This window comes from Dendrobates tinctorius, unplaced genomic scaffold, assembly GCF_039654945.1.
Source record: "Dendrobates tinctorius isolate UK_male_01 unplaced genomic scaffold, ASM3965494v1 ptg000040l, whole genome shotgun sequence".
NCBI lineage: Eukaryota > Metazoa > Chordata > Amphibia > Anura > Dendrobatidae > Dendrobates > Dendrobates tinctorius.
In genome coordinates, this window is record NW_027361708.1 from 5,677,891 (window position 1) to 5,699,885 (window position 21,995).

Consider the following 21,995-nt stretch of genomic DNA (forward strand, 5'->3'; position numbering starts at 1 on the left):
AGCTCTCTTCTTATGACATTTCAGGTGACCAGAAATTGAGAATTCAAAAATCATGTAAAAAAATATATATTGGAATAAACTAGATCAAAAATGTCCTTAGGGCCAAGATTTGGATGACTTCTTATAGAATGCTGTGCTGTTTTCATGGAATTAGAAATATCTGTCACGAGGTCTGAGAGAAATATGACAGCCCAAAGTATTTTTCTGGGTATATTTTACTGTACAAAATAAGACCAAACGAGTAGACACTAATATGAATTTCTAAGCTGGCGCTTTCCTAAAGTTTACTGGTGTAGTTTACTGTCATATCCTTTGTAATATAAAGACAATAGGTTGTACTGTGCTTAGCGTTGACTTAGGCTATGTGCACACAGTGCGTTTTTGATGCATTTTCACAGCATTTTTTCCTTACAGAAATGGGCCAAAGATGCTATGGAAACCTTATGCAAGCTAATTCAATAACAATCCTGTTGGGCTGAAACCCTTTCATTTTATAACCCTAGGGCTTGGTGTCAATGACAGCTAGTGACACCAAGCCCTAATCCCATTACCCTGATGCTATTGCATCAGAATCAAAAAGATAGTGTTGAACCAAGAAATTACATCACAAAACTTTTTTTTAAATATCTTTAATTAGTTCAAAAAAGCCTTAATTGCTGTACAAAAATGCATGCAAAAATGCATACAAAACCGTGGCAAAAATGCACCAAAAATCATGGCAAAATGAGCCTATTTGCTGTCAAGAGAAAAAAAATTGCCATGCCACGAAGTGGTAAAGGTAGAATAACTTCATGGTACAAAATCTAACAGAGCAATGTAATGCAGCCCAAAAGGCCATATACAGCATGATTGTTCCACAACCCAGACTCTGAGCAGTGTATGGAATCTTGGGGGCAAATTGTTATATTTTAGCTCTCTTAATTAATTAGTTTTCTAGTTTACCACATTGAGCGCACTGTACATATACCGTATATGTCTGTGACTTCTTACACAAAATTAGTAAATTATGCTAGTAACTTCGGTCTAGTGTAATTAACCAACATATATACCTGAATTTATTTATGTGTTTTTATTTTTTTTTATATACTCCCATTATACATATGGAGTCATCTACCTAGAGCAAGCTTAATGTATAGGTGCCCATAACACAATTACTGGCAATGTATCTGGGCGTACACAAATCCTTTTTTGTTCATCACTCTTAAAGAAGCACCAGCATCAAAGTTTTTATCCTCTTAATATATGGCACTCATCATATTGTATAGCACTGTGTACTTACAATTGCTCAATTTGCCTTTCTACCCAGTAAATTCTCTTTTCTTTACTCTATATAGAAACTGGAAGTCCCTTTTCCTAGAATTTTTCCTTTTCTTCTTCAACTCCTGACACAGCTGCTCATTCTACTTTCAGGGACTTTTGTAGTGATTCCTGCAGGGTAAATTGTCTTCCTTTTTCTATATAGAGCTTAGCTATTCAGCTTAGTCAATTTTTAATGATGTGATGTCATAGACCTAATGGAAAAGAACAGGATTAGCTGGGTAGAAGGGGAAAATGAGCACTTGTAAGTATGCAGTGCTATATACAGTAATATGATGGCAAAACAGTATAATATTAACCCTTTAGTTATGGAGATAATTTTGACCTTAATGATTAGGCCAAAGTTTTAAAATCTGACCAGTGTCCCTTTATGTGGTAATAACTCTGGAGCTCTTCAACAGATCTCATTGATTCTGAGGTTTTACAAGACATATTGCACTTCATGTTAGTGGCACATTTTGGCAGATACAATTTGCACATATTTATGAAAATATTGAAAATTTGACATTTTTTATACTTTCGCAATTTTCAATCTTTACATTTTTATGCCCTGACAGCAGATAGTTATAATACACAAAATAATTAATAAATAACTTTTACCATAGGTGTACTTTATATCAGCACAATTTTTGAAACATAATATTTTTTGTTAGGAAGTTAGAAGGGTTAAAAGTTGATCAGAAATTTCTCAACAAAATTTACAAAACCATTTTTTGAGGGACCACATCACATTTGAAGTGACTTTGCGGGGCCTAAATGACAGAAAAAAACAAAAGTGACACCGCACTAAAAACTGCACCCCTCAAAGTGCTCAAGTCCACATTCACAAAGTTTATTAACCTTTCAGATGCTTCTCAGGAATTAATGGAATGTGCAAGTGAAAGAATGAATATTTTACTTTTTTACTCAAAAATTTTGCTTTTGCCCCAATTTTTTTACTTTTACAAGGAAAACGGGAGAAAATGGACCCCAAAATTTGTTGTGCAATTTCTCCTGAGTGCTGTGATACCCCATATGTGGGGAAAACAACTGTTTGAGCACCATGTAGCGTTTTGAGAGCCCCGGATTTTATCCAGGGGTATATTGAGGATTTTTAACCCAAATGTACTACACAGAATTTGATAACATTGAGTCGTCATATTGAATATGTCCTCATTAGTGTTGAGCGCAAGTGCTCATTGCTCACTACACGTGTTTTGCATCGGGGTGCTCCAGTATGCACCAAGTATCGCGGTTTCTCGAGTGACCCCAAAGTCGAGTAGCGAACACTTGCACTCAACACTAGTCTTCATATCGTCATCATTTTTTTTTAACTTTTGAAAAAACCTAACCTTAAACCTAGCCCAACTCTAATTCTAGCTCAACCCTAACCCTATTGGCAAAAAATGAGAGAAATACAAATTATAAAATAAAAAAATGTGATCTGAATAAGAGGATGACACAGGATAAGATGACATACTAATTATTGGCTCATGATCATTGTGACAGACCCTATCACAGTGATCAAAATGAACCAACAGTAAAAATCCCTCCTGTTGCCATTTGCTGGCTGACAGATCTCAGCTGGTGCACTGCGCATGTGCCCGCCATCTGGAACTCCATTCTCTCTCCTCTGACATATATATATATATATACACATGGTAAAAATTGTTGGTACCCCTCGTTTAATGTCAGAAAAACCCACAATGGTGACAGAAATAACTTGAATCTGGCAAAAGTAATAATAAATCAAAAATCTCTGAAAATGAACAAATGAAAGTCAGACATTGCTTTTCAACCATGCTTCCACAGAATTGAAAAAAAAACATGTGAACATAGAGCTGATGTTCCTTGCCAAAAAGTTCAATTTTTGTCTCATCTGTCCATAGGACATTCTCCAAGAAGCTTTGTGGCTTGTCAACATGTAGTTTGGCAAAATTCCAGTCTGGCTTTTTTATGCATTCTTTCAACAATGGTGTCCTCCTTGGTCGTCTTCCATATAGTCCACTTTGGCTCATACAACGACGGATGGTGCGATCTGACACTGATGTTCTTTGAGCTTGAAGTTCACCTTTAATCTGTTGAGAAGTTTTTCTGGGCTCTTTTGCTACCATTCGTATTATCCGTCTCTTTGATTTGTCATCAATTTTCCTCCTGCGGCCACGTCCAGGGAGGTTGGCTACAGTCCCATGAAGCTTAAATTTCTGAATAATATGTTCAACTTTAGTAACAGGATCATCAAGCTGCTTGGAGATGGTCTTATAACTTTTACATTTCACATGTTTGTCTATAATTTTCTTTCTAATCTCCTGAGACAACTCTTTCCTTCGCTTCCTCTGGTCCATGTTGAGTGTGATACACACCATGTCACCAAACAGCACAGTGAGTATCTGTAGCCCTCTATACAGGCCCACTCACTGATTCCAAGATTGTAGACACCTGTGGTGCTAATTAGTGGACACACCGTGATTTCACATGTCCCTTATTGTCACATTATTTTCAGGGGTACCATCATTTTTGTCCAGGCCTATTTCATGAGTTTTATTTTTTTGTAAATTCTGTGGAAGCATGGAAGAAAAGCAATGTCTGACTTTCATTTGTTCATTTTCATAGATTTTTGATTTATTATTACTTTTGTCAGATTCAAGTTATTTCTGTAGCCATATATATTTCATGTCAGAAGACAGAGAAATGGTTTTAATATCGGGCACACTTTTTCTTTTAAGTGATCAGGGATGGGAAAAACGGCCCTGATTGTGTTCTCCAGAGTCTCAGATACCCCCAGTAGCTGAAACCCTGGTGGTTTTCCAATGCTGGGGGGCGCTATAACCTTATTCCTGATAAACATTTTAAAATGGTAATGAGGGAATAAGGCCCTTTAACAACCACTTTTTTTTAATGCATACCTGCAATTTTAAGGGGTTAAGAGGATAAAAGTCTTGGTGTAAGTGCTCCTCTTTAAGTTTTGATAATGCAAATACTATGCCATAGTTCATATGGACCTGTATCTAAGTCCTGCATTATATCATATACGTTTTTTTTAATCAGAACCTGAGTAAAGGTATTTTACTTTCAGCTTCAGAAAAGTCAAGGGGAAAATGACAAATGTTGTCTACTGCACCAGTCTTTTTTTCATTCAAAGACCAGCAGTGCCTAATCAGAAAAGTAGAAAAAGAGGGAAAGACGAGCGCAATAGGGTCTTATCTGGTGGAGAAATTGGTTCAGGTGAGAGATATAGGACTTGCTCACCTTTTGGGGTTGTATAATCCAAAACTGAGGAATCAAGGTATGACAGCTGCTGCAGTACCCTCAGGTCAGGAAATCCTGCTGTAGAGAGCAATTAAAAGGAGGATAGGAGTATTAGTCTGAGCTGCTGTGCGGCATTCAAGAAATCCAGAGGACGATAAAGGAAATAGACCATGAGGTTTATTCTTCAAGTGTTTCAAAGTTGGACCAACCAGTTCATCAGGAAAAACAGAATATTTGTCATAATATTGTGGTTCTCCTGATAAAGAAGTTGGATGAAACCCAAATGATTTTGTTATATGCTCATGTGAGCTTACCTTCAATATAAGTAAGTAAAATGATGACTGGGATGATTTAGCGAATCCTGCTTTGAGCAGGGGGTTGGACCAGATGGCCCAGGAGGTCCCTTCCAACTCTACGATTCTATGATTCTATGATTCTATGATTCTATGATATTCCATCACATTATATGATGGGAGCAGCCCTTTAATTCTCATAAAATCACTTGGATTATTAATGACAGCCATGGCATTAATGGTCACCTATACATTATAATGACCATTGTTTGATAATGCCCAATAATTACAACATCTATTTTATAAAAGGTACTCAGATAATAACATGGCTATTGGGGGGGGGGTCCTGTTCCTGAAACCCTTTGTAAAAAGTAATCTCCAGGATAAGTGACCAGTTAGTCTTTTTTAAGAGGAAAAATGAAGCATTTAAAAGCACCCAATGAGAAAAATGGCTTATCGGTTTGATTCATGAATGGATTGTGTGCTTTAACTGCAGTAATTCCATTACTGACATTGAGTTTTTGTAGTTTTTATGGCCGGAATAGACAGCTCGCTGCATTTCATATGATTTCCTTAAAAGCTTTCTATTACTGTTATTATAGTGGTATATTGAAGGACATGTTTTATTAGAAGATTTGGGATCTCAGCTATTTCTAGCTGTCTTTAGCAATGACCCTGCAAAGAATCAATGGAAATACTAAAGAAAATTGCCCATGCAAATAAGAAATGGTGTATGTATCAATACGTCCAGTATGTGATTTACAGTGCCTCGCGAAAGTATTTGGCTCCCTGGAATTTTTCAACCTCTTCCCACATATCATGCTTCAAACATAAAAATACGAAATGTAAATTTTTGGTGAAGAATCAACAACAAGTGGAACACAATTGTGAAGTTGAACGAAATTTATTGGTTATTTTACATTTTTGTGGAAATTCAAAAACTGAAAAGTGGGGCGTGCAATATTATTCGGCCCCTTTAACTTAATACTTTGTTGCGCCACCTTTGGCTGCGATTACAGCTGCAAGTCACTTGGGGAATGTGTCTATCAGTTTTGTACATCGAGAGACTGAAATTCTTGCCCATTCTTCCTTGGCAAACAGCTCGAGCTCAGTGAGGTTTGATGGAGATCGTTTGTGAACAGCAGTTTTCAGCTCTTTCCACAGATTCTCGATTGGATTCAAGTCTGGACTTTGACTTGGCCATTCTAACACCTGGATACGTTAATTTTTGAACCATTCCATTGTAGATTTTGCTTTATGTTTGGGATCAATGTATGGTTGGAAGACAAAATTCCATCCCAGTCTCAGGTCTTTTGCAGACTCCAACAGGTTTTCTTCAAGAATGGTCCTGTATTTGGATTCATCCATTTTCCCATAAATTTTAACCATCTTCCCTGTCCCTGCTGAAGAAAAGCAGGCCCAAACCATGATGCTGCCACCACCATGCTTCACAGTGGGGATGGTGTGTTCAGGGTGATGAGCCGTGTTGCGTTTACGCCAAACATATTGTTTGACATAGTTCGATTTTGGTTTCATCTGACCAGAGCACCTTCTTCCACATGTTTGGTGTGTCTCCCAGGTGGCTTGTTGCAAACTTTAAATTACACTTTTATGGATATCTTTGAGAAATGGCTTTCTTCTTGCCACTCTTCCATAAAGGCCAGGTTTGTGCATTGTACGACTGATTGTTGTCCCATGGACAGACTGTCCCACCTCAGCTGTAGATCTGTGCAGCTGTAGATCTGTTCAGATCATCGAGAGTGATTATGGGCCTCCTGGCTGCATCTCTAATCAGTCTTCTCCTTGTTTGACATGAAGGTTTAGAGGGATGGCGGGGTCTTGGTAGATTTGCAGTGCTATGATACTCCGTACATTTCAATATGATCACTTGCACTGTGCTACTTGGGATATTTAAAGTTTTGGAAATCATTTTGTATCGAAATCCAGCTTTAAACTTCTCCACAACACTATCACGGACCTGCCTGTTGTGTTCCTTGGTCTTCATAATGCTTTCTGTGCTTCAAACAGAAGCCTGAGACTATCACAGAGCAGGTGCATTTATACGGAGACTTGATAACACACAGGTGGATTATATTTATCATCATTAGTCATTTAGGACAACATTGGATCATTCAGAGATCCACAGTGAACTTCTGGAGTGAGTTTGCTGCACTGAAAGTAAAGGGGTCGAATAATATTGCACGCCCCACTTTTCAGTTTTTTGAATTTCCACAAAAATTTAAAATAACCAATAAATTTCGTTCAACTTCACAATTGTGTCCCACTTGTTGTTGATTCTTCACCAGAAATTTAAATTTTGTGTATTTATATTTGAAGCATGATATGTGGAAAAGGTTGAAAAGTACCAGGAAGCCGAATACTTTTGCAAGGCACTGTATCTGGGAACAACCTTTCACTATAACACTAATATCACTGCAGACTTACGCTCTTGTAGGGAATCTGTCAGCCGCTTTTTGCTATTTAATCTGAGCGCACCATGATGTAAGGGCAGAGACCTTGATTCCTGTAATGCTGGTCTGTGTGTTTCTGTTTCAATAAAATGAGTCTTTTTTAGCAGGAGATTACCACTACAGGACTCGCTGTCTTGTGCCTCCTAGTCCAACCACTGATTTAGCAGCTTCTGTCACTATACAATGCACAGATAGCTGTGGTGTGGGGGGTTATACTGTACGTGTGGTACCCCAAACCAGGGCACAACAGAGTGTTATCTGTTATCTTTTAGCACAAATGTCTTTACATGGTCATTACTGCAGTGTGTAATGGTTAATATTACTTCATGTACCAGGATGCAGATATCAAATCCTGCTACATACTGCAGACTCTGATTTACACTAATATGCACAGGATACTACGGCGTTAATCATATGTTAAACTGTTATGCCTCGTTCACACGGTCAGCGTTTGGTCAGTATTCTACATCAATATTTGTAAACCAAAGCCAGTAGTGGGGCAATCAGAGCAAAAGTATAATAGAAACACATCCTATGACTAAGGTCACTTCTGCTGCACCAGAAACGCGTCGGTTTTCTTTCAATATGGTTTAATAAATTGATTTTTTTATCTCGATGGCCGTGCTGGACGAATCCTCCCTTTTCAACTATCATGACTGCGCTCACCACCCCGATCAGCACCCTCCAGTGATATCCTTCTACCTCAGGCTGGCCTAGGACCCTACGTGGAAGCTCCCACTCCCTTTCCCTTTCTTCCTGTCATAGACACACATCACCACTTCTGCATTTATCACCCACTCCTGGTGTTAGCTTACAATTACTGAGGTTAAAAACTGACCAAATACTGAACGTGTGAATGTGGCCTCAAAGTGAAATGATGTTTGTCAGGAAACTTCCACAAACAAACTGCATATAGAAACCATATCGGCGTATTACATGTACACCGGCCTCATTCGGAGAGTCGAGTCAACGTAAGTGTGTAAAGTCTTCCTGCAAGGAACAGACAGACGTATGTGTGAGGAAAGATGCCTGGCAGACATGTTGTGGTGTCATGTGGTTGAGGAGAAAAGAGCTGTTCTTAGACCTCCTTATCCTATGCAAATATAGAGCCTATACAGGGCCTGCCCGAACGTATAGGCGAAGAAGGCGGCCGCCTAGGGCGCCGACCCAAAGGGGGCGCCAGAGAAAAAATAGAAAAAATTATAAAAAATCTTTTCAAAAGGCAAAAAGTTTTAGGGATGGAAAGAAAAGTGTACATATTTAAGGGCAAATATGATGCAAGAGAGGTTGGTTGGGTTGGCAACAATTTCTGAAGTTGCTAAACAAATTCATCTCGGTGACTTAGTGTCATCCTTTTAAAAAAAAAAAGGCAAGGAAACAAAAATTTTAATTACCTATGGTCGTTTTTGTTTTGTGTTATTGATTACTTTGTATATATTTGTCCTATACAACTTCTCAGAAGATTAAAGAGTTAGGAGAGAGTTAATTAATCATTGTTGTTGTGGTTTATTTTGCTCCTAAATTTATATCCCAAGTTTTCATCTACTGCCAAGAATAGTAGGGGCGCAACAAAATAGTTTCGCCTAGGGCGCCGTAATCTCTCGGGCCGGCCCTGAGCCTATAGAATCTGAGGAGGCAGGTCGGAGAGCAGCCATAACTCTTCTATATAAACTACCAATGTCTCAGCTGCAGTCAGCATGGACAATGATTATGCAGGTCCGAGCTGCTAATGAAGCTGTGCACCCAAGACACATATACTGTAACTGCACCAGGACCTCGCCTGAGAACTGCTCTCACTTCCCAGTAACTGTGCTTGCTGCAATAGAATGGAAACTGTGTTCAAGAACCATTGAGATAAATGTACCTGTCATTCTTGCACAAGTTAAAGGTTGCAACCGACCCTGTGTCCACCCTGTTTCCTGAATTAGCTGGAGTGCATCACATTGCATCTCACTGCCAAGGAGCAGAGACGAATTAAATGCAACCCCGGGGTCACAAATTGTTTCCTTTTGTCACTGCCATGGCAGGGTGGTAACTTCCGCACGTCAATGAGGTATTACATACAGCGCTCAACATCTGAGCTCTCCACCCAGTAAACTAAGTGACACATCGCTGGAATCTGGGTCTCTGCCTATACGTCATGCTGCTGTCAGATTGCATAGCAAACAGCTGCTGACAGATTCCATTTAACGAGAAGATGAAATCACCTTTAGTAGAATATGCACCATGCCCTTAATTCCATGCTACTTTTTCTGTTGCCTGTTTACATGGATTTTAGATTATTTTGCCACTGCTACAAAGTAGATATAAACGGTGCCCATTAAAATGAATGGGAAGCAATGTAGTTAGCTTAGATGAGTCCTCCAGGGCAAGAGCCCCTCTCACTTTCTTGCCAAAAGCAGAGGTACAACCAGATCAGAATTAGTTTGTTTCAAGAACGACTGTAAAATGTGTCATTTGCTATTACGATGCAGTAAAACGCTCACTTATTTGTTGCTGCACCGCTATAGTTATTCTGTCACTTACATAGGAAACCTTTTTATTGCTCTAATTTATCAATATAAGGAAGATCCTTTGTTTTCCCCAGTTCTCTTTAGATGCAATTAAGGAGTGTGTCCTGGGTCTCTTCCAGTCCTAAGCCTCTGCCATCCTAAATTTAGCTTGTGCAAAGTGTCAGTGGTGGAAAACCTAATTAGAATTCACAGCCCAGGAACCACAAATTTAATCTGTCTGACAGCTCCTGCAAGGTTTTTGTTCAGTGAAGTGAATAGGTACAGTGAGATAGAGAAATTAACCGAAAAAAACAGATTTCGAATCCAGACAACCATGTACTACTCCCAAACATATTAAACATCAACACAACCACAACAAAAAACCTTGCGAAGCCTTACAGCCTCCTAGCTACTGCTATGCATAACAATGACAGGCTTCCATTTGACACACTTGCAATGTAATGATAGGCAACAAACAGAAATCTCTTGATGACACATGTTGGATGATTAATTGATTGATTGCCTCAGTGATCATACAACTGAAATGACCTCTGATAAGACATATTTCTCCACCAGCAGCAAATAAATAAAATGCTAAAATATGCCACAATTACACATTATTAGGCAAATTTTTCTCTGATTTTCCTAAATGATCAGTGCAAATGAGTCATTATAATGTTCAAATCATCAACCATTAGAGTTCAAATGAAATTTTATTGGATAAGTTTCCCAATGATAACAGTATTTAAAACCTTAAAATGCACTGTTCCAAACTACTGTATGATGCAAAACAGAGTTTCCAAACATTTTACAGGTTGTAAAGAGCGGAAAATGGTCATTTGTTAAATGTGCTGTATTAAGAGATCACATTTACTGGAAACAAAAGCCTTTTCAGCCAATTATATCTTAACAGGACAAGTTACATGTTAGCATAGGACCCTTTCTTTGATATCACCTTTGATATCCCAATTCTTGCTTCCGTTGAACTTTTGAGTTTTCGGTTTGTTTTGGCTTAAATTTCTCTGCAGTCTGTCAGTATAGCTGCCGTTTTAATGTGAACCTCCTCCCACCTTCATAAGGTGCTTAAGGATACTCAAGGTTCTCAATAGGGTTGAGGTCAGAGGAGGATGGTGGCACCCCACAAATGTGGCCACCATTATGCGCATAGCTGCACACAGCATACTCTTATGCACATAGCTGCCGACTCAGAGGTATTCATTGATATGCATGAAGATGATTTTACTATAGATTGCACAGATCTTTTTTTGTACTATGAAAGAAAGTAGTCAGTCAGAAACGCTATATACTTTGCTGTACATATTTTCACACCTTCAGGGACCCTAAATAGGGCCTACCAGCTTTCTCCCCATGATTCTGGCCCAAACTTGACTTAGCCACCTCCTTGCTGATAAGAATCAGTGATAAGCGGTCATTAAAGAGCGCTGTTGTGAGTTCATTTTCCCCTTCGTCACTGAGGTCTGGTGAACTCCCTATTCTGGTAAAGGAAGGTAATGAGCCTGATTATCAGGCACCTGAGCCTAATGAGGATGACTGGCTGAGTGGAGTCACGGACTGGATATAAGGCTGCCGACGCCCTTCTGCCCTGCGGGTGATTTCTCTGTGGACTTCTAGGACACCAGTCTGATTCCTGCTCCTCTAAAGCTAAGTTTTCTGCTTTGCCTGTTAGCATTCGTGTTTTGTTTTTGTTTTCCTTGCTTTTCTGGATTCTGCCATTCCCTGCTGGGGTGAGCTGAATCTCCTTTTGCCTGTTGCTCTGTCTTCAGAATATTCCTGAGTACTGACATAGCTTTTTTGAAGCCTAGCATCTTCAGGGCCTTTTTCACTGTCAGCCTGTTGGCTCTTATTTTCATAGGGTTTTTCACGGATTGCAGACAGCAGCCTTCCTGTCCTTTCCTATCTAGTTAGCTTGGGCCCCGTCTTTGCTCAGTCTATCTTTCTGTCTGTGTTAGTGTTTTCATCTTGCTTCACCGTCATTATATGTTGGGGGCTGCCTATTGCTTTGGGGTCTGCTCTGGGGCAGTTTAGATTTCCCCTTTCTTTCTTTAGGCCTATTTAATTCTCCGGCTGTGATCGAGGGGTCTAGGGCATCGTAGGAACCCCCCACGGCTACTGCTAGTTGTGTTGATAGGTTCAGGGGTCTGCAATCCGATAGCTGCCAAATTCTCTGGTTTTCTGGACTTAGCTAGCATTTCTGTTTTTGCCTCCTACGGTGACTCAATCATAACAGAATCACCCGCCATACCGCAGATCCTAGGGTACTCAATAGCAGGAAAGAATTGTGTTTAAAAAAAAAAAAAAGAGTGTGTATATTCTTTCCTCTATATCTCTGAGGCCGTAGGGGGAATTTTTTTTTCTCTCAATGGAGATAAAGCAATTGTCTGATTGTGTGGAGCAGCTCGCTGCGGAAGTGCGGGGAATTTCCGCCTACCTTGCTCGTTCGCATGCTGTTGAACCAAAGATCCCTACACCTGATGTATTTTTTGGGGATCGATCTAAATTTTTGAGTTTCAAAAATAATTGTAAATTATTTTTTGCCTTGAAGCCTAACTCGTCAGAGAGCTCCGCGCAGCAGGTTAAAATTGTCATCTCTTTGCTGCGTGGCGATCCCCAGGATTGGGCGTTTTCTTTGAAAGCAGATGATCCTATTCTGACTAATGTGAATGCATTCTTTCAAGCTTTGGGGTTGTTGTATGACGAACCTAATACTATTGATCAGGCTGAAAAGACCCTGTTGGCATTGAACCAGGGTCGAGATTCTGCAGAGTTGTACTGTCAAAAGTTCCGAAAGTGGGCGGTCCTTACTTCTTGGAATGATAATGCCTTGGCTGCTCTCTTTCGGAAGGGTTTGTCAGAAGCCGTAAAAGATACTATGGTGGGATTTCCTGTTCCCTCTGGTCTGGACGATTCTATGTCATTAGCCATTCAGGTTGATCGGCGTTTACGTGAACGCAGGATTGCACGAGAGGTGTTGCCACCGGTTGAACAGACGTCTGAACCTAGGCAATGTGATAGAGATTTGTCAAAGGCGCAACGTCAGGAGTTCAGAAGGCGAAATAAGCTGTGTTTTTCTGTGGAGATGCCTCACATATTATTTCTGTTTGTCCTAAACGAGAGAAACGCTTTGCACACACGTTTTCTGTTGGTGGTGTTCAACCTAAGTTTCTTCTGGCAATTACTCTGATCTGCTCCCTGTCCACGTTTTCCGCCAAGGCTTTTGTGGATTCGGGAGCAGCACTAAACCTAATGGACTTGGATTTTGCTAAACGTTGTGGATTTCCGATGACACCTCTGCAGACGCCTATCCCTTTGAGGGGGATTGATGCTACTCCTTTGGCTAAAAATAAACCTCAGTTTTGGACCCAGGTGGTCATGCGGGTCACCCCAGACCATCAAGAAAATTGCAGATTTTTGGTGTTGCATGGTCTGCATGATGCCATTGTTCTGGGGTTTCCCTGGTTGCAAATTCATAATCCAGTTTTGGATTGGAAATCTGTGTCTGTGGTGAGTTGGGGTTGTCGGTGTACCTTTAGTGAGGCTCCGGTTTTTTCCACCTCTCCTCAGTCGCATGATGTTCCTGACTATTTGGCGGACTTTTATGATGTATTTAGTGAGAATGAGTCTGCGTCCTTGCCTCCTCATAGGAGTTATGACTGTGCAATCGAACTAAGCCCGGGGTGTAAATTTCCCAAGGGTCGGCTCTTCAATTTATCTGTACCCGAGCACGAGGCTATGCGGTCCTATATTAAGGAGGCATTGGAGAAGGGTCATATTAGACCATCCTCTTCACCCTTAGGTGCCGTTTTTTTTTTGTGGCCAAAAAGGATGGTTCTTTAAGGCCTTGTATTGATTATCGTGCCCTCAATAAAATTACTATTAAATATCAGTATCCGTTACCCCTGATTTCAGATCTATTCTCTAGAGTTAGAGGTGCTTGCTGGTTTACCAAGCTTGACCTCAGGTGGGCGTATAATCTTATCCGCATTAAGCAGGGGGATGAATGGAAGACGGCGTTTAATACTCCGGAGGGACATTTTGAGTACCTGGTGATGCCTTTTGGGCTCACTAATGCCCCTTCTGTCTTCCAGTGCTTCATGAACGATATTTTCCAAGACTTTGTCGATAAATTTTTGATTATCTATCTGGATGATATTTTGATCTTCTCCAAGGATTTGGATTCTCATGTGGAACATATTCGGACTGTGTTCCGGATCTTGAGGGAGAATTCCCTGTATGTCAAAGGATCGAAATGCCTTTTTGGAGTACAGAGGATTTCATTTTTGGGATTTATTTTGTCTCCGTCAACTATTGAAATGGACCCGGCCAAGGTACAGGCCATTTATGATTGGGTTCAGCCCACTTCTTTGAAGGCCCTCCAGAAGTTTTTGGGTTTTGCTAATTTTTATCGGAAATTTATAGCAAAATTTTCTAGTATTGCCAAGCCATTGACTGATCTGACTAAGAAGGGTGCTGATGTGTTGAATTGGTCTCCGGAGGCTGTTGCTTCCTTTCAGGAGCTGAAGCGAAGATTTACCTCCGCCCCGGTTTTGCGGCAACCTGATGTCTCACTCCCGTTCCAGGTAGAGGTGGATGCTTCTGAGATTGGTGCAGGAGGTGTTTTGTCCCAAAAGGATCCTGTAACATCTAAAATGAATCCCTGTGCTTTCTTTTCCCAAAAGTTCTCTCCATCTGAACGTAACTATGATGTGGGGAATCGGGAACTGTTGGCCATGAAATGGGCATTTGAGAAGTGGAGACATTGGTTGGAGGGAGCTAAACATCAAGTTGTGGTCCTCACTGACCACAAGAATTTGATTTACCTAGAGTCGGCTAAACGCTTGAACCCTAGACAGGCTAGGTGGGCCTTGTTTTTTACACGTTTTGATTTTGTGGTCTCTTTTCTTCCTGGAACTAAGAATGTCAAGGCAGACGCCCTCTCTAGGAGTTTCTTTGCTGATTCTCCCGTGGTGACCAAGCCTGCTACCATCTTAGTCGAAGGGGTAGTTCTTTCTGCCATCTCGCCCGATTTGAGACTTGCTCTGCAAGAGTTCCAGGAGGACAAACCTGAGCGTTGTCCCAGTGGAAAGTTGTATGTTCCTGACCAGTGGAAGAAGAGAGTGATGTCTGAAGTTCATTGCTCTGCATTGGCTGGTCATCCAGGTATTTTTGGTAGTAGAGATCTGGTGAGTCGCTCTTTTTGGTGGCCCACCTTGTCTCATGATGTCAGGAATTTTGTGCAGTCCTGTGGGACTTGCTCCCGGTCTAAATCTTGTTCTCGCTCTAGTGGGTTGTTGATGCCTTTGCCGGTCCCCAGGAGGCCATGGACCCATATTTCAATGGATTTCATCTCTGATATGCCGGTCTCTCAAAGAATGACTGTTATTTGGGTGATTTGTGATATTTTCTCTAAGATGGTTCATCTTGTACCACTCCCTAAGTTGCCATCTTCCTCTGAGTTGGTGCCCCTGTTTTTGCAACAGGTGGTTCGCTTACACGGGATTCCTGAGAACATTGTATCTGACAGAGGAGTTCAGTTTGTGTCTAGATTTTGGACGACTTTCTGTTCCAAGCTGGGAATTCAGTTGTCCTTCTCCTCTGCTTTTCACCCTCAGACCAATGGGCAGACAGAGAGAACAAACCAGACCTTGGAGTCGTATTTGAGATGTTTTATTTCCGCTGATCAGGATGATTGGGTTTCATTTTTGCCCTTGGCCGAATTTGCTTTAAATAATAGAGCTAGTTCTGCCACTTTGATGTCACCTTTTTTTTGTAACTTTGGGTTTCATCCTTGATTTTCTTCAGGGCAGGTGGAGCCTTCTGCCTGCCCAGGTGTTGACACTGTGGTGGAGAGAATGCACCAGATCTGGGACCAAGTGGTGGATAAGTTATCTCTCTCGCAGGAAAAGGCCCAGCGGTTTTCCAATCGACATAGGACCATTGGTCCCCAGTTTAAGATTGGTGATATGGTGTGGTTATCTTCAAAAAATATTGCTATGAAGGTGGCTTCTCCTAAGTTTAAGCCTAGATTTATTGGACCTTACAAGATTTTGGAGATTATTAATCCGGTCTCTTTTCGTTTGGCTCTTCCTGTCACATTTAAAATCCATAATGTGTTCCATAAGTCCTTGTTGAAGAGGTTTGTTGAACCAGTTGTTCCTGGGGTGGCACCTCCAGACCCTGTATTGGTTGAAGGTAACATGGAATATGAGGTAGAGAAAATACTGGATTCCCGTTTGGCTAGACGGAGACTCCAGTATTTGGTTAAGTGGGTGGGTTATGGTCAGGAGGATAATTCCTGGGTCTCTGCCTCTGATATTCATGCCAAAAGATTGGTGCGTGCCTTTCATCGGGATCACCCTGATCGCCCTGGTGGTGTGGTTGAGGGTTCGGTGACCCCTCCTCGAGGGGGAGGTACTGTTGTGAATTCATTTTCCCCTTGGTCACTGAGGTCTGGTGAACTCCCTATTCTGGTAAAGGAAGGTAATGAGCCTGATTATCAGGCACCTGAGCCTAATGAGGATGACTGGCTGAGTGGAGTCACGGACTGGATATAAGGCTGCCGATGCCCTTCTGCCCTGCGGGTGATTTCTCTGTGGACTTCTAGGACACCAGTCTGATTCCTGCTCCTCTAAAGCTAAGTTTTCTGCTTTGCCTGTTAGCATTCGTGTTTTGTTTTTGTTTTCCTTGCTTTTCTGGATTCTGCCATTCCCTGCTGGGGTGAGCTGAATCTCCTTTTGCCTGTTGCTCTGTCTTCAGAATATTCCTGAGTACTGACATAGCTTTTTTGAAGCCTAGCGTCTTCAGGGCCTTTTTCACTGTCAGCCTGTTGGCTCTTATTTTCATAGGGTTTTTCACGGATTGCAGACAGCAGCCTTCCTGTCCTTTCCTATCTAGTTAGCTTGGGCCCCGTCTTTGCTCAGTCTATCTTTCTGTCTGTGTTAGTGTTTTCATCTTGCTTCACCGTCATTATATGTTGGGGGCTGCCTATTGCTTTGGGGTCTGCTCTGGGGCAGTTTAGATTTCCCCTTTCTTTCTTTAGGCCTATTTAATTCTCCGGCTGTGATCGAGGGGTCTAGGGCATCGTAGGAACCCCCCATGGCTACTGCTAGTTGTGTTGATAGGTTCAGGGGTCTGCAATCCGATAGCTGCCAACTTCTCTGGTTTTCTGGACTTAGCTAGCATTTCTGTTTTTGCCTCCTACGGTGACTCAATCATAACAGAGCGCTTAGGAAGCAACCCAGGGGCAGACAAGGATGTCAGGCCTCCTCCACAGCTCCAGCCAAAATCCTCCAATGGAGAATAGGAGCAATGAGAAATGGAAAACGGTCTTAGGAGTGCAGGAAAGAGACTCAGACAAGAGATGGGTTTAAACCACAACGCGTTTCGACGGAGGATCCGTCTTCATCAGGTGGAAGTTTTCCTTGCTGATGTCATAGCCTTGTTGGGATGCAGGGTTCATCCATCAATGGTTGGCTACTTTATCCATCTGGACCATCCAGGTTTGAACAGCACGAGCCAGTAAATAAGAATTTGTCTTCATGTATGTCTGGGCTCACTGCAACCATTTCTGCTTGGGAGTACTCTTTAGGGGTGGCCTAACTGTAGGTTTATGCACAACTAAACTCCTTTAGAGGATCATACACATTGAGGTTCACAGGACTCCAGAGGCACCAGCAGCTTCAAATACCTGTTTGCCGCTTGTTGCTGTTTGATCTGTATCAGCCACAAATCTCTCCAGTACGATGATCATGCTTCGGTTTTCAAGAAATATTTAATGTTTTCAAAGTTGTCCAAGGCATTGCACTATTTTGGTAAGGGTCCCTAACGGAGAATTCTATTCCAGGGAGGGTTTAAAGTGACAGGATAGCATTCAGACATGTAAAAATAACATGAAACGTATATTCAGAACACAAGATACTTATCTTGCTCAAAAGCTACAGTTGAAACCAGAAGTTTACGCAAACTATATAAAAAGACACATACAGTGCTTTGCGAACGTATTCAGCCCCCTAGAACTTTTCAACCTTTTCCCACATATCATGCTTCAAACATAAAGATACCAAATTTAAATTTTTGGTGAAGAATCAACAGCAAGTGGGACACAGTTGTGAAGTTGAACGAAATTTATTGGTTATTTTAAATTTTTATGGAAATTCAAAAACTGAATATTATTCGGCTCCTTTAACTTAATACTTTGTTGCACCACCTTTGGCTGCAATTACAGCTGCAAGTCACTTGGGGTATGTCTCTATCAGTTTTGTACATCGAGAGACAGAAATTCTTGCCCATTTTTACTTGGCAAGCAGCTCGAGCTCAGTGAGGTTTGATGGAGATCGTTTGTGAACAGCAGTTTTCAACTCTTTCCACAGATTCTTGATTGGATTCAGGTCTGGACTTTGACTTGGCCATTCTCACACCTGGATACGTTTATTTGCGAACCATTCCATTGTAGATTTTGCTTTATGTTTGGTATCATTGTCTTGTTGGAAGACAAATCTCCATCCCAGTCTCAGGTCTTTTACAGACTCCAACAGATTTTCTTCAGTAATGGTCCTGTATTTGGCTCCATCCATCTTCCCATCAATTTTATCCATCTTCCCTGTCCCCGCTGAAGAAAATCAGGCCCAATCAGGCCCAAATCAGGCCCAAATCAGGCCCAAACCATGATGCTGCCACCACCATATTTGACAGTGGGGATGGTGTGTTCAGGGTAATGAGCTATGTTGCCTCTACGCCAAACATATCATTTGGCATTGTTGCCAAAAAGTTCGATTTTGGTTTCATCTGACCAGAGCACCTTCTACCACATGTTTGGCGTGTCTCCCAGGTGGCTTGTTGCAAACTTTAAATGACACTTTTTATGGATATCTTTGAGAAATAGCTTTCTTCTTGCCACTCTTCCATAAAGACCAGATTTGTGCAGTGTACGACTGATTGTTGTCCTATCGACAGACTGTCCCACCTCAGCTGTAGATCTGTGCAGCTGTAGATCTGTGCAGTTCATCCAGAGTGATCATGGGCCTCCTGGCTGCATCTCTGATCAGTCTTCTCCTTGTTTGAGATGAAAGTTTAGAGGGACGGCCAGGTCTTGGTAGATTTGCAGTGGTATGATACTCCGTACATTTCACTATGATCGCTTGCACAGTGCTACTTGGGATGTTTAAAGTTTTGGAAATCATTTTGTATCGAAATCCAGCTTTAAACTTCACCACAACAGTCTCTCGGACCAGACTGTTGTGTTTCTTGGTCTTCATGATGCTTTCTGTGCTTCAAACAGAACCCTGAGACTATCACAGAGCAGGTGGATTTATACGGAGACATGATTACACACAGGTGGATATTTATCATCATTAGTCATTTAGGACAACATTGGATCATTCAGAGATCCACAATTAACTTCTGGAGTGAGGTTGCTGCACTGAAAGTAAAGGAGCCGAATAATATTGCACGCTCCACTTTTCAGTTTTTGAATTTTCACGAAAATTTAAAATAACCAATAAATTTCATTCAACTTCACAATTGTGTTCCACTTATTGTTGATTCTTCACAAAAAATTTACATTTGGTATCTTTATGTTTGAAGCATGATATGTGGGAAAAGGTTGAAAGGTTCCAGGGGGGTGAATACTTTTGCAAGACACTGTATGCATTGTTTATCAATATCTGAAATGAAACCAGCATAAACCTTTCCGATTTTAGATCAATTAGGATTATCACAATTATTAATATTTGCCAAATGCCAGAATAATGAGAGAGAAAGAATGTTTTAAGGCATTTTTATTATTTACTACAAAGTCAAAAGTTTAAATACACTGGAATGATTGTGTCGTTAAACAATTCTGGACTGCTCATAAGATGATGTCATGTGTTTGGAATCTTTTGTTATTTTTTGCAACATCTGAGTTAATTACAGACACACCTGTGGATGTATTTTAAAGCACACCTGAAACACATTGCTTCTTTGTTTCAGCATCATAGGAAAGTCTAAAGAAATCAGCCAAGATGTCAGGAAGAGAATTGTGGACTTGCACAAGTCTGGCTCATCCTTGGGTGCAATTTAAAGATACCTGAAGGTGCCTCGTTCATCAGTACAAACAATCATACGCAAGTACAAACAAGATGGCAATGTCCAGCCTTCATACCACTCAGGAAAGAGATGGGTTCTGTGTCCAAGAGATGAATGTGCTTTCGTCCCCGACATGTGCATATCAACCCAATGACAAAAGCAAAAGACCTTATGAAGATGATGATGGAAGCTGGTAAGATTATGTCATTATCCACAGTGAAACTAGTACTATATCAACATGGGCTGAATCTCCACTCTGGCAGGAGGTAACCATTACTCCAAAAGAAACATATAAAAGCCAGATTAATGTTTGCAAATGCACGCAGGAACAAAAACCTTAATTTGTGGAGACATGTCCTGTGGTCTGATTAAACTAAAATTGAACTTTATGGGCATAATTACCATAATTACATTTGGAGGAAAAAGGGAGAAGCTTGCAAGCCTAAAAACTGTGAAACATGGGGGGTGTAGCATCATGTGGGGTTGTTTTGCTGCAGGAGTGACAGGTGCACTTCACAAAATAGACGGCATCATGAGAAAAGGAGATTATGTTGTAATATGGTAATACTGAAGCAACATCTCAAGAAATCGGCCAGGAAGTTAAAGCTTGGGCGGAAATGGGATTTCGAAATGGACAATGACCCGAAGAATACTGCCAAAATGGTAACAAAGTGGCTAAGGCTACTTTCACACATCCGGTGTGTGGGGTCCGGCGGCGTGCGGCGAAAAGCCGGGCCGCCGGATCCGGCCTGCAGCCGTGACACCGGATGTGTGTGCGGCGAGATGATACGGCTCGGACATTATTAAAGGAGCCGCAGGACAGAGGCAGCCAATGAGACAGCTGCTGAAAGGGAGGTGAGGGGAGGAGAGGATAGGAGAGGGGAGGGGAGGAGAGGGGAGGGGGGTGGAGAGAGAGAGACATGGGGGGTTAACATTAGTGTCCAGGCAAGAGAATCTCTCTCTCTTGCTGGGCACTTGTGGGGTTAACCCCACAGAGAGATCTCTCTCTCTCACCCAGACACTGTGAGTGTTAACCCCACAAGTGCCCGGCGAGAGAGATCTCTCACAAGTGTCCGGGTGACAGAGAGAGATCTCTCTCTCTCTCGCCGGGCACTTGTGGGGTTAACATTCACAGAGTCCGGGCATGCGCTGTGGAAAAAGCCGGTCCGGCGCTGCAAAAAAACGTTACATGGAACGTTTTTTCCAGACGCCGGACAGGCTGTTTTTGCCGGATCAGGCAAAAACCGGATACGCCGCATAGGTATCCGGCGCGATGCGGCAATAATGAAACTGAATGGGGGAAAAACCGGATCCGGTTTTTACACTTTTCGCCGCATCGCGCCTGATGCTGAAAACTGGATGTGTGAAAGAGGCCTTAAGGATAACAACATCAATGTTTTGGAGTGGCCATCACAAAGCCCTGATCTCAATCCTATTGAAAATGTATGGGCAAAGCTGAAAAGGCAGGTGCAAGCAAGGCGACCTACAAACCTTGATCAGTTACACCAGTTTTATCAGGAGGAATGAGCCCAAATTCCGACCAAATATTGTGAGAAGCTTGTGGAAGGATATCCCAAATGTTTGACCCAAGTCATTCAGTTTAAGAGCAATTGTACCAAATACTAATGAAATGTATGTAGACTTTTGACTTTGTAGTAAGTAATAAAATGCCTTAAAACATACTCTCCCTTTCATTATTCTGGCATTTGGAAAATATTAATAATTATGGTAATCTTAAGTGACCTAAAATGGAAAATATTTATTCTGATTTCATTTCAGATATTGAGAAAAACATGCATATGTGTCTTTTTTTTTTCAGAAACATGAAGTGCCTTCACTCAACCCATACCAAGTGAACCCAAAACACTACAAAAGACCCACCTACTGTATACAACAACTTTACTAGATCAATATTAAAAAGTGGGGGCTTTTTGTCTTGAAGCAGTATGTCACAGATGTGAGCTATAAGGATACTGGTCCTAATTTCGGCCTAATGGTTAGCGGAGGTTGGCATTTTAAGGAACAGTGTGGCACCCCTGTTCAACATTGACTCACCCTCAGTGACCTTATTTGACGCTGTAAAAAGGTAGCACCACGGTAAATAATTAAAA

At 41.4% G+C, this 21,995-nt stretch overlaps 1 protein-coding gene across 3 annotated transcripts in view; it reads right to left on the reverse strand.

Annotated features, from left to right (window-relative positions):
- Nucleotides 1-21,995, reverse strand: part of LOC141088663 (rap1 GTPase-GDP dissociation stimulator 1-A-like) — a 327,771-nt gene that overhangs the window by 291,630 nt on the left and 14,146 nt on the right. For 2 of the 3 annotated variants that reach the window (XM_073574814.1, XM_073574812.1), the window contains exon 2: nt 4,546-4,623. The exons of the other annotated variant lie outside the window; for it this stretch is intronic. In XM_073574814.1, the coding sequence (XP_073430915.1) occupies nt 4,546-4,623 (78 nt within the window). The remainder of the gene's footprint in view (nt 1-4,545; nt 4,624-21,995) is intronic. 3 annotated transcript variants of the gene reach the window in all.